The sequence below is a fragment of the Elaeis guineensis genome, chromosome 3 (genome assembly GCF_000442705.2).
Source record: "Elaeis guineensis isolate ETL-2024a chromosome 3, EG11, whole genome shotgun sequence".
NCBI classification, from domain to species: domain Eukaryota; kingdom Viridiplantae; phylum Streptophyta; class Magnoliopsida; order Arecales; family Arecaceae; genus Elaeis; species Elaeis guineensis.
In genome coordinates, this window is record NC_025995.2 from 9,022,033 (window position 1) to 9,036,342 (window position 14,310).

At 39.8% G+C, this 14,310-nt stretch overlaps 1 protein-coding gene across 1 annotated transcript; it reads right to left on the reverse strand.

Moving 5' to 3' along the window:
• Nucleotides 1-565: 565 nt before the first annotated feature.
• On the reverse strand, nt 566-5,280 carry LOC105042335 (protein ECERIFERUM 26-like). The gene is made up of 2 exons (XM_010919496.2): nt 4,760-5,280; nt 566-1,629 (listed from the first exon to the last, which is right to left on the reverse strand). Exons 1-2 carry the CDS (start codon nt 5,174-5,176, stop codon nt 742-744), a joined length of 1,305 nt encoding a protein of 434 aa, XP_010917798.1. The 5' UTR covers nt 5,177-5,280; the 3' UTR covers nt 566-741.
• Between the last annotated feature and the right edge of the window lie 9,030 nt (nt 5,281-14,310).

Consider the following 14,310-nt stretch of genomic DNA (forward strand, 5'->3'; position numbering starts at 1 on the left):
TCTTCCTCTTTCACTGCACCTAGGGGGCCCCAAGGGCCTCCACGACCCCATGGACTTTGGCTGCTCCAAATCTAAGTTTTGAAGGTGATCCTCGAGATTGACATCACCTTCACCGATATTGCTGGTATCGATCAGACCAAGCTCAAGCTCCAGGAGGTCATCCTCATCGTCGGAGACACAGTAGTAGTCGTTGTCATCGTCGAAGACCTAATAATCATCATTGTCGTCATGGCCAAAATGGGTTAGGTCTTAGTTTTTTTTAAAAAAAAGATTTTAAGAAAGGGAAGATTGAAGAAAGACAGTGTGGATCATGAGCTGGCCCAATTGGGTTCGGATCGGGCTCCAATCTAGGCTCGAACTCGGGCTTGAGAGGAGTGGACATGAATCTTTCAAAAAATTTTGGGCCTAAGCCTAGCTTGAAGTCCTAAAAAAGTTCCAGAACTTGAGCAAGGGTATGACCCGGCTCAATCCGATCCGGCCCACTTCCAACCCTATGGAGAAGTGATGGGGAGATAATAACCATATTCAATTGAGGGTAATTTGATCTAATGAGTGAATGTTAAACTTAAATATAACACTGGATCGGAAGTTTTAAATTTGATCAATAGTGATTACAGGTTAAAATCGGGTCCACTAATCGACCAGACGTTAAATTCCGCCGATTTTTATTACAAACATAAGAACCGGAACACGCACGCGCATAATTTTCCGCCACCAGAAACCCACCTGGAATGTGACCCACTAAACCCTCCCCGCGAACATGACGGTGGGCCCGTATCGCAGGATGGCGTCGTCCCGGCAGATCGTCTTCGCCACCTCCTCCGGCAGCGTCACCATCACCGTCCGCGCCGCTCCCTCCTCCGCCGCCGGCAACACCACCACCAGCCCCTCCCCCTCCGCCCCGCCCACCCGACAGCTCACATGCGCCGGCCTCCCCCCTTCCCCCTCCTTCTCGAACGCCGCCCCGTACGCCATCAAGTGGTCCAGCGCAAAGCACGTGAGCTCCGGCCCGTACATCTGGAACGCCTCCTCCCCTCGGTGCCGCCGCTCGTGCGCCCACTCCGCCGCAGCCCAGACCTCATCCTCGGGCAGTCCCGCCACGTGTCGCCCCAGCTCGTCCACCACGTGGGCCACCCCGGCGGCGAGGTTGGCGCGGGCGCGGGAGAAGTGGAGGGCGTTGCCGTAGAACCCATGAGGGAGCGGCGCATGCATGCGCTTCCGGACGTCCACGACGAGGGTGAGCTCGCCGGGGCCCGGAGGCACGCCAGCGGCACGTGCGATGCGGGACCAGAAGAGGGCGGCGAGGGCGGAGAAAGGGGAGGCGTCGGGCTGCAGGTCGGCGAGGAGGGACTTGACGGCGAGGTCGGAGAAGCGGAAGGTGGCGGAGGACATCTTGGAGTTGGAGGCGAAGGGGGTGGAGGAGGATTTGAGGGAGAGGAGGGGGTGGGAGGGGCGGGGATCGGGGCGGGGGAGGAAGGCCGGGGGGTGGAGGAAGGGAGCGTAGGCGATGCAGGCGCGGCGGTGGGAGTCGGCCCAGGCGCGGACGAGGAGGGTGGCGCAGGTGGGGTCGGCGTGCATGTGCGTGCAGCTCAGCCCGATCGCGAAGGCCTTGTCCTCGAACTCCGTTATCTGCAACACCACACACCACACCATCACCTTCAATATCATTAGGGATCCTGATCCAAGGGCCAGTCAAAATTAGAGTGGATCCTTAATTTCTATATTACTGTTATTATTATTAGTATTATTATTCATTTGTATTAATTTTGGGAGGCTTTAATTGATAAACTTTATTATGCGAAATCTTGTATTAATTAACGGGCCAGCAAAACCAGACCAACAATTTTTGGCATCTTTCAATAGAATGTGCATGGATTTAGGTCACCCAAGAGCTGAATCGAACCGATTTTAGTTTTAGATTTTAAATAAATTGCATTAGTTCCGGTTCCAATTCTAGTTTTTCAAAACCCAATTGGATATGGTCAAATATTAGTGAGTTAAGCCTAACCCAACTCAATCCGATCCATATATAGATGCATTGTATTTTTTGGATCGGAGGTTGTGACTTAGAGATCTTTCTTCTTCCTTCGTTATCACTAATTAGCTTTGACTTATCTTTCTGTTTTAAATGTAGATTTAATTGGATATTTGATTATTCTTATAATTCTTTTCCCCAATCTATCTCTTTTTCTATATTGATTTTTGGACATGTATAAAGTAACTTTGGAGTTAACTAGATGGACATGGAACTTTCCGACTTCCAAAATAAAAGATGGTCATGGAATTTCTCTTCATCATTAGTTTGTAATTTGTATCGGGCATAGCTTGTAACTTTATATTTTCTGTTTTTATAAGTTATTAGGATGTTTTTGTTGAACTTTATTTCTTTTCTTATTTTCACTAAACATCTTGTATGATAATTTCATTTTTGTATTGGTTAGGTACTATCTTGTTCTTCAATAAAACTAATAATTTACTTATTTATTTTAGAAAGGGATAACCTGAGAATCGATCTGAATTGATTTGATCTTGATTGGCTTGGGTTAAGTTGGGTTACAGCTTAGATTTGTTCTTTCTAACTGCAAAAAATTGCAAACAATTCCTAGTTAGCCTCTAATAACCCGAGTCAAGCAGATCTATATGCTTCCCACTTTCTTTGATATAGAAGTTCTAGGTGAATTAAAGATGCAAAGAAGTTGACAAGTACTTTATAGGATGTTAAATATTTAAATTATGAATTTTTCATTTTATCCATTAAAAAAATAGAAATTGAAAGCAAAATAAGAGAATGATTTGTCCACCCTTCTATCTCCCCCTCCTCTCCTCTCTCTCCTCATTTATTTGATAGAGAAAGAAAGGAGAGAGACATACTCACTCTTTAATTACCTAGGTTTAGATTTTTGGGAAGTATCACTGAAAATTAAACCTAGAATTGCTCAAAAAATTAAGATAATTTAAGCGTGTCTTTACAAGATCACGAGTTGCTGATATTGCAAACAAGGTAAAATATTGCTTGAAGCCTATATATAATTTACGCCATCTAAGATTCAAGAATTTAAACTTCATAAAAGTTTATTGTATATTCTCAAAGTTTTTGATAACTGGCCATTTGGTATTTGGATTTGGCTAAACTAATTAGCAAGCCATTCCACATGGAATAGGTTCCACGGTCAAAATCAGGCGGTTGCATCTTTATTTTAGTTTTTGTTTTCAATTAAAAGCTTCTTGTCCCTAGTAAATTTATTTGTTAGGAGAGTCAACAATCTTTGCATTAAATGCCAACTTTCAGTTTCGTGAAATGGACCATTGTGCCTTCTTCTTTTTATTTCAATTATTGATAATAGTGACAAATGCTTGTTGCTTTGCAATTAAAACAAATACAAATGATTTGACAGTGGATGGGGGAAACAGAGTTGAATACCTTATTAGAGTATTGTACGCAAAAAATCAGAAGTTAAAATTACTTATTAAACATTTGACCAATTATTGCCATTTTTTGGATAGGGATTTTGACGCAATAATTTTGGTGGATCCGGATTGATAGTTTCTTTAAATATCTTTACAAATAATTGCAATTTTATGGGAACTTTAAATGCAATGTTACTATATATTTAGCTGATTTTCTATGGGATGGTGCTTCGAAAAATCCATGAAAATACTTGTTAAACGTGGCAAAGTTTGTAGGACCAAACAGATGAAAGGAATCTAACAAGTTAATACAAGATAGACAAGCGATTCGTAATTTTCTGCGGAAAGTTAATATTGACAAGTCAATTTTTATAAACAGAGTCAGATTTTTTCCCCCTCTTTGGAGAGGCTACTTGACGTGGAAGGTATGATTTATGATACAAAGAAATCAGTAATTGGCAACTCAAAATTTATGACGCACATAGTACCATCTATTATATTCAAAGTAAAGCAACCTAGCTACCATTATAAATGGATAGGCCTAAGAGCTCATTTGGATAATTCAATGGTATTGGACTGTATTTCCTGCCGGATTTATAGATTAGAAAGCTTATTGAGCATATTCTAATTCCTAATTCCTGCAGGATATTCTAGAGGAATATCCAAACACACCTAGTTCTCTCAGCTGATTGCCGAGGACATAGTTTCTCATGAGGCAATTAAAAAAAAAAGGTGACAAGTTTCCCATGCCTCATCTCTTAATTCATAGTCAGCAGAGTTGACTCATGTTTCACAGCCAAGTACTTGTGCTCATATGCGCCCATGACTAATGTAATTTTTCTGCCACTAATTTTTTTAAAAAAAATATCATCTTTAACATGCAAAATTGTGCTTGGGTCCCAACCCTTCTATAAAAACTGAAAGGCTAATTTTCTTGGCACTCTAGAAGGTTATTAGCACATGTCATCTGAGAGTTGGCACCTAAAACCATACCCATCCTGCATATTGCATCAATCTCATGACTCCCCCTAGCTAATCCCCTCATGAGAAATAGCATGCTAACTGTGAAATACATTTTCCTTGAAACCAGGCCTGGGACCCTAGCTAGCATTACCTCTTCATCTTTAACTACAGAGAATCTGAGGTCATACTTGGATAAATCCCATATGGAACTCTTTTGATGGCACCTATATCTATCTAAAATAAAACACTAATCCTGACCAAAGGATCGCTATATATGACCAGGTTGATAACAAGATCATGATCAACTGAAAAAAAAAAAAAAAAAGAGATTAAATAAACAAAAGAAGCATATATATATATAATAAAGTTTGGAAGCGTGTGCACGCACCTGAATGTAGTATGGGGACCAGATGGAGGGGTCGTCCCCCATGGGCTCCCAATAGGCGAGCTCCATCTCCTCCTCGGCGCTGGCCGAGCCGAGCCACTCCTCCAGCGTCACGTTGGCCCTGGCGTCCAGCAACCTGACGCCGGCGTCGTTACACTTGACGATCCAGCCGCCGTCCTCCCCTCGACTCAAACGGCCCGTCGCGGCCGGGTAGTGCGACAGCACCTCCGACAGCGACTCCTTGAGCCCGTCCCGGTCCAGCGTCGGACCGGGCCGGTAGTAGAACACCAAGTGCAGCGTGTGCCGCCCCATCAGGTGGTCCAAGGACGATAGCGGGTACGTCTTCCCCGGCCGGACCGGCGTCCCCGACACGGCCGTCGACTTGGCGTACACCGTCACCCTCCGTCCACCGGCCGTCATCTTCACCTTGACGACGAGCAGAGAGAGAGAGAGAGAGAGAGCTTTGGTGAGGTTTGGTTTGGGAAGTAGGGCGGTAAGGAGGCTTATTTATTGGAGAGGGAGAGAGAGAGAGAGAGAGAGAGGGGGGGGGGGGTTGGGTTTTTCAAGGATGGGGTGAGGGTCTTAAGGGAGGATGGTGGTGGTTAGGTGTGGTTCGTTGAGCGCATTAACTTGCTCCTACCGAATCTAATTGAAGGAGAAAAGAATCCTTTAAGCCGAATGACACGTGGAGATCAAGGACTGGGGGAAGATCTAAATGCCAGTCTGAGGCCGCTGGTCCATTTAATTTGTTATGGGTCGGAATGGGCTCAGCTGCTCCTCAGCTAACAACAACCTTCCAGTCCAACATGTGCATGATTTGATAATTTTTATTTACATATAATAGAGCGTGGGAGCCATTCTTTGCGCACTGCTCGTACATAAATCTAAAAATATCGATAATAATAAAAAAAAAAAATTTATTGATCTTGTATGAGAGCGAATCATCCCATGCAGTGCATCATTTTCTGCATCGCGCGGTGCACAAAGAATTTCGCTGGGGAGTAGATTATACTACCCCATCCCAGTAATTACAATTTCCACCCCATGTTTTTGAAATATACAATGGCCTCCCTAAACCCGTTGAAGTAGATGGGGATGTTTTCTTTTTCATTTTTTGGGCACCATCTTCTTGTCTTGGGACTTCAATTACTCATCAACAATAAAAATATCACAAATAATATAAAGCAACTATGAAAAAGAAATTAATGGTTTGTTTTGATTCATCAAAGACCAAAATCTAATAGTCTGTTTTTGTTCTTCAAAGACTATAATCTACTTAGGGCAACCAAGTGACCTCGATGCTTGAAATATTGCTCTTATTGTTAAAAATAAATTTCAGCATCATTCATGGTAATAGTAGCATCCTTATATTATCAATCATAAATAACACTACTGTTATAGAATGAGAAGAGTGGAGAATTGAAGAATCATGGGTGTCAACATGGGCGTGAGCGTTGGAGAGGGACGTGGGCATTTGGACAAGGATGTGGGTTTGTGGGCATCAGAGAAAAATGAAAAGTCAGCCATCATCATGAAGGCATGGGCATTGAAGAATAGGAAGGGTCAGCCATTATACTTTATCATATGCCCTCTACTTCCAAGGGTATGGGCATTGGAGAATAGGAAGCGTTAGCTATCATACCGTATCATATGCTCCCTACTGCAGAACCCAAGTCGAAGAAAGAAGTTCACATATTAGCGTATTTTATGATAAAAAACTTTTGTTATTGAAAATAATTTTGGTGGTGTCAATACCTTTTTTTTTATTTTTGCTATGCCTGTATTCGAGGTTGGCTTGGATTTTTGCCCCCCACTTATCAATAGAATAGGTCCATATTTGATCTTCTGCTTGGGTAATCATGTGTTCCCATCTGGGCCCAACTTTTTATTAAGTCTTCTCATTGACCCAAGGGTCAGTATTTTAAAAGTCTCAGATGGAGCTAAGGTGTCTCTAGTCGATCGTCCTCGTCAATTCAAGGTCACAACTTGGGTCATGGTGTCATCTTGTAATCAGTTGGCAAGAGCCTATGCCAGAGCTCATACTTTTCATTAAATCAGTTCTCATCTAATCAAGTCGAATCATTCTGAATCGGAGCTTGTACTTTCATTAGGTCGATTCTCATCCGATCAAATCGAATCATCCCAAGCCGAAGCTCATACTTTTCATTAATTAGGTTGATTCTTATCCAACAAAGTCAAATCATCCCTTGCTGGAGCTCATATTTTTTGTTAGGTCAGTTCTCATCCAATCAAGTTGAATCATACTGAGTAAAGCTCACACTTTTTGTTAGGTTAGTTCTCATCCAACCAAGTTGAATTATCTCAAGCAATGATATGGTATGATGGTTGACCCTTCCTATTTTTCAATGCCCATGCCCACGTGATGGCTGACTTTTCATCTTTCTCCAATGCCCATTGTTGTGGGCCTTCATCTGGCCTCAGCCATCTCAATTTTGGCCGAGGGGTGCAAGGGTTGGCTCCAGCCAACCTGATGTAATTCGAAGACCATGGTCCCAAATCATCGGATCGTGCCAATTTAGCAAGTTGGCTATTTTAGGTGGGCAATCATTCCCACAATCCTAGAGGGCCAGATGAAGAAATCCTAACAATCAAGATTTGATCACATTCTAGAATAGCAACTACTAGCTAGGCTTTGCATTACAAGTGTAAAGAGTGATCCTCACTAGCACGATTTACATGCACTTTCGGAGAATGGCCAATGCCGCTAGCATACATGATTCTTGCCCACCCTCTATAAATAAAGAAAGAAGGAGATCCCAAGTAAGTCCTTGAGAGCCTCAAGATGGTCCACTATACTATTCTTTCTCCTTTTATTCTTTAATTTCTAGCTAACTTGAGCATTGGAGAATCCTCATCAAAAAATCTTCTAATTAGGGACTTCTTTCAGATCTAGCTCCAATACTTGAGAGACTTAATCTCCATTGAGGACTCTTCCATCTCATCTTCTATCGAAGATTCTTCCACCTTGATTTTTTTTGAGGAGACTATTCCGACCTTCTCAACCTAGATTGTGACAGCAACACCCACAAACACACATCCTTCTCTAAATGCCCATATCCCTCTCCAGTGCTCACACCCCCACCCATGCTTCTTTCCATTCTCTAATGCCTATGATTCTTCCGATTCTACAATCTATTTAAAGAGCACCTTCTACTCATTTTGAAGGCATTACAAAAAAAATAGACTATTAGCGATGGCTAACAGCCATCGCTAATAGTTATTTTGTTATCGCTAAAAATCTGACAAAAATAATCTTATCACTAATTATCATTATTAGCGATAGTAAAAATTTTATCACTAATAATGGTAATTAGCGACGGTATTAACGACGAAAAATATCATCACTAATATTTTTTTATTTTATTTTTTATTAATTAAAATTTTAAAAATTATTAGCGATGGTATTTCTCGTCGCTAATATTGTCTCTAATAGGTTTTTATTTTTTTAAAAAAATTATAATTAAATTTTTAAATTTTATTTTAATTATAATAATAAATAATTATATTTTTTTTAAAATTTATTATAAATAAAATAATAATTATTTATTATAATTATAAATATATAATTAATTATATTATATTAAAAATATAAATTTTATAATTTTATAAATTAATATTGCTTTACAAGTATCAAAATTATATATATATATAAAATCATGTGAGATTCTCTTCGTCATCCTCTTCATCCTCCTTTTGCTCATGTACATCCTCTCCAGCAGCTGGTAGATGAGAGTCGAATGTCCCAGCATTCAGTAACGAAGAAAAATAAAATATTATTAATAAATTTTGATACGAAGACATATATTTCAATATACTACTCTGATTCTTGAACAGATTCTTTCTATACATTTTATTCAATGATACAGAGTCATAGGCACTTTCGATCCATTGATTGGATAGTTAGATTGAATTTTTACTCCCTAGATCTCTTTCTCGGATTCCAACCTAAATATATGAAGCTTCTAAATATAAATATTTAAAATAAATTTAAAAAATTATTAATAGACTTATCTGCTCTGAGAGTCGGGCATTGCTCCATGTGACTATAGGGTCACTGGTGATCCCATGTCATCCGAACATTAGTGTAGCACGTGTGTGGCCCAGAACATCTAATTCTAGCATCGTCGGACCAGAGTGATCTCGCGATGGCCCAGCCTCGAACCCCTGCCATCGTCCTCCTCATCCTCCATCTGCTCCTGTATGTTCTCTCCAGCAGTTGATGAATGAGAATCGGATATCCCAGTATCCTATAATGAAAAAAAATAAAATATTATTAATAAGTTTCGATACGAAAGCATATATATCGATATAGAGACGTATATTTCGATATACTACTTCGATTCTCGAACAGATTATTCTTATATATTTCATTCGATGATACAGAGCTATAGACATCTCTGACCTATCGATTTGATGGTTATATTAAATTTTTACCTCCTAGATCTCTCTTCCAGACTCAAGCAGCTTTGAAAAGAATAATAGGGCATGTTGTACATGAAAAAAAATCATAAAATAAAATATTAAGATGTATTAAGAATAAATATATAAAAGATTGTAGGAAGTACAACAACACCTCCATTACCCACTTGGAAGACCTAGGACAAGAAGAAGAACAAGAAAGAGAGCCCAGCCAATCTTGAGAAAGAAATTTAGAAGCCAACTTGGGGAAAAGATCCCTCCTGCATTGTCTTGTTCTCCTTTCCATCTAACGATGGCTGCATGCCGATTGTCTATGGAACAATAGACCTTCCAAAGCTACCTTGCCTTATCGATAGAGGAGGAGGAGGCATACAATAAGAAGAGGAGAAGACAAGGGCGTGAGCTGGGGAATCGAGAGGGGATGCGGTGCAGAGAATCCGACAGGCAGACAGCATGATTCACAATCATAATATGATAATATCAAATAGTATATTATTGAATTTGTACAGATATCTTATCCTGAATTTTATAACTTATAACAATAGTATCGAAGAAGATCATAGTTTCTGACTGGCATTAAAAAATTTAAATATATAACTTGCAAAGTAAGAAACTCAGATTTAAAAAATTTTTCTAAATATACTTAACATCATGAGCCTATAATAAAAATATTTGACAAGTAATTTCAGCTTTGACAATAATATAATGATTTAAAGAAATCATAAGACTTCAAATACCTTCAAGAAGTGAAGATTCATAAATAAACAATCAAGCAATCTACATCCAATGCAAAAGATGATACAATCCTTATCATTATGGAACCTAAAAATAAATCCAAACACCCTTTATATTTTAACTCTCTCATGTTAAACAAAAATCATGAAAAGAACTATTCATCAGAATTAAGAAGCTGATGCGGATGCTGCAGTAACATACTAATATCTAGAAAGTAATACTATCCAGTATCCACTGCAACACCTCTACAAGACCATAGCAACCATCTTTGATTTCTCAAAGATAATTGGACGAACTTGAGAATATATGATCAAAATTTTATAGCCACCATTATAGTGCAAGAGAACTACATTCACAATGATAACACTAACGAACATTCACAAAGATAAAATGATATCAACATAATCTCAGAAATCAAGAATAAATACCATATTGATCAATAAAAAAACTACAGATTCTAAAGATAGCATGGTATTCATCAGAACGATCTATCAAAAATATCATTAGATATCAAATCTTATACCAAATTAAATCATCAAGGGATCAATGCTTACCCACTTCATTACTCTAAATATATATATATTTAGATCCAACATTTGGATATAAACACATCCAGATTTTAGTAAAAATGAGCTTCCAGATCTAAAACCCACTAATGAGAGAGAAGTTCAAAGAAGCAATAGGTAAAAATCAAGATCTGATAAAAAATAGAGCGAAATGACTATCAGGCTACAAGCACAAGAATGGATTCGACAAAAGAATGGTGGCGCAGGGACTCCGATGGCATGGGACGACGAAGGGGGAGGCCGATGGCACGTGAACAGGGAGGGCGTAAGCTGGGGAACCCAAGAGGGGATGCGGCATAGAAAATCTGGCAGGCAAACAGCGGCAATGGGGAAGTGGCGTAGGGATGTCAGTGGGGATGGTGGCATGAGTGAGTTGGAGAATCGGGAGAGAGAGAGAGGGGGTCGATCAATCGTCGGTAGGGGAGATTAAAACTGAGGGCGGGAGGGGGTATAAGGGGAGAACGAGAGGTTGGGGAGAAAAGAGGAGGACCGAAGGCAGTTGGGGAGAGGCAGGCCGGAGGCTCGAGAAGGTGGCCAGGGCTCAGGGAGACGAGAGGTGGGCCGAGGGCTCGAGGAGGTGGCCAGGGGCTCGGGGAGGCGGTCAGGGAGAGGTGGGCTGGGAGCTTGGGAGGTAGCCAAGGGGAAGCTGGTCGGGGGCTCGGAGAGACGATCGGAGGCTCGAAGAACTCCAATTAGGTGGCAGGGGAAAGAGGGGGATCGGAGGCGGTCAGAAGGGAGATGGGTTGGGGACTCAGAGAGGCGGCCAGAGCTCGAGGAGGTGGGAGGCGGTCGAGAGGCTCGGGATCCAATGGACGGGATTTCAGAGAGGCAATCGGGGGCTCAGAAAGGCATTCGGTGGCTCGGAGCTGTGGGATCCAACGATGAAGAAAGAGGGAGACTGGAGGCAAGGGAAAGAAGGGGTCGATCGTCAGTTGGGGAGCCAACCTAGAAATCGAGAGGGGGTGGGGGAAAAAGAGGGCACGTGGAGAACCGAGAGGGGGGGCAACGATGGGTGGGAGAGGGAAATCGGGGGAGGAAAATTTAAGTTTATTAGTAACGGCAAAAGGCCATCACTAATAAGAATTTTTCATCGCTAATAATCCTACAATCAAATTAAAAAAAATAAAATTATTTTTATTAGCGATGAAAATTATCGTCGCTAAAAATCAAAAATTCTGTCGTTAGTAATTTTTTTTATGACAGAATAAATATTGATCGTCATTTACCATTGATAAAAAGTATTATTAGCGATGGCAAAATTGCCGTTGCTAATAACCATCGCTAAAGCTCCTTTTTCTTATGGTGAGGGGGAGAAGAGAAGAAAGAAGAGATGGTTATGATGTTATCATCTTTTGGTGCTGGTCCTTGTCTTCTACTCCATTTAGGGCTCTCTTGCTTACGAGTGTCCACGGCCCAGAGAAACCCCCTCCATCCCTCTCACCGGCGACGCCAGCAAACTCACTCCCCAATAGAAGATCATTGACAGTCATCAAGAAGAGGAAAAACAAAGGCATGATCGAGGCTCTCGGCTCTGGTTTCACCGACACCCGAGCTGCCATCGCCCACAATCATGCCGGCCACATCACCCTTGACACCCCATCCTCAACATCACCTTTTGCCACGTTGCTTCATTGCCACTAGATTAGACCATCTCCATATTGGTGAGACACCAACCTGATACGACCATCTCCAGATCGGCCAGGCATCGATCAGATGTGATCATTTTTAGATTGACCAGATGTCAGTCAGATCGAACCATCTCAAGATCAGCCAGATGCCAACTAGATAAGATCATCTATGGCTCAGACAGATGCCGACCAAATCCATCCAAGTTGATTATTTCTAGATTAGCCAGATATGATCTAGGTCAACTATCTTCAACTCGATCAAATTCCAATCAGAATAGTATAACACCACTTTGATCATTTAGTATTTTCTTTACTGTTATTCTAAAGTCCGACCTGACTTAGGCATGAGAAGATTTGGTCGGAGCCATCTGATGAGCTTTTCTGTTCTTTCTGTATACATATCCATAATTCCAAGGTAGATCGTATTCCATCATCATGGATTGAACAACACCTCCAAATGATCCTAGCCGAGCCGGATTTTGACAGAACAACTACAATGATGTTGAGACTTTGATTTGAGATCCTTGTAAACTCCTATACATAACTTCATACTTTAGAGAAATAAATTAATGTCCAGAAGATTGGATAGATATAAGATAATATAGGGAGTTATGTGTTATGCGTATAGTGAAAGTTAAGCAGTGAAATACATGTCCATGAAGTATTGGATAGAAATCTGTAATTATTTCAAATCTTAAGGAGGTCAATGTAATTTAAGTACTCTTACATACCTATTATGGCAAATATAATTTATTATATTTTTTTTTAAAAATTAATGTTTGTATACATGTTTTCACTTATTTTGCATGGATGTCTCATTTGTTAGTTTTTTTTTTTTTTTTTTTACTGACAGGGTTAAAAAATAGCCATTGTAAATTTCATTTGATACTATTATCTTTTTACAATTAGAAAAATTTAACATTCAATTTGTATTGAAAAGAATTATATGTTTATATAATTTATAGGGTATTAAGGTAAAAGAACATAAAGTTAATTTTAACATTAAATTAGATATTTATTAACAACAGCGTTAAAAAATGAGGGGTATCCATGTAAAAATAGGGCGATTTCAATCTAATAGGTTATATTTGCAAAGCTATATATATTGTCTAGACTGACTACTATTTTTCATGTACACTCTATTCTTTCTTGGAAATATGTACTTGCACTCCATTAACTAGGTATTTCATTCATAGCCTCTGGTTTCAATACAATAGACATTTTATTTCCCACCGCCACTTGTTGTATGGAATTGAAACAATTTATATAGAGAAATATGTGTTATGGTGTGTGAAAACAAGTTAACTGGATCATGCCTATTTTTAGGTTCCTCTTTTTCTCTGTTAAATAGATAAACATATTATTTTTGTGGGTTCTAAAATTCCTAGATCAAGGAAATCTTGTCAACACGTTTGTTTGTTAGTTATATCAGAAGATTACAGAGGTCTATTCATCAACTACTCGGGATCTATCCACCAAAAAAACTATATGGGATCTAAATATTCATTTACTTTATTTCATGGGTGTCACGCCCCCGACCCGAGATTGTGAATCGAGGGTCGCGGTAACCACCACATACTTATGAAGAACTCTCTCCATAAGCATACAGGGCATCTCATCACGATATCAATGCATCATAGCGGAATAAATTCAAATATTACTATTCAACTGTAATTCAAGTAATTAAATCAAATATCTTACATCCAATAAAATTTTTGCTAAAAAAATAAAAACAATAGATCTAAGTTCAATGAAGTTGACAATGCTAATCTCGCTTCTAAAAGCTCTGTTCCAATATTTCGTCCTACGCTCGAAATTAATTATCTGAATCTGAAAAATAGAAAGAAAGGTAATGAGCTAGACAGCCCAGTAAGTAACAAATAACTCAACTAGATAATTCAGATATTATATAATTTTCAAGAATAATGCTGTAAATAAATATAAGAGTATATTTCATGCTGATTTAATACAAATCAAATATTTTCAAATATTCACATATAATATAATCATAAATCCGATTCGATTCAAAACACTCGTAACTCAACAGCCTTGACTATGACCAACGTTTAACTCCCATTGACGGGGTCCACAAAATACCAGCGCACAACCCCCACTGACAGGGTCCACAAATACCAGCGCACAACCCCCACTAGCAAGGTCCACAAACACCAGCACACAACCTCCA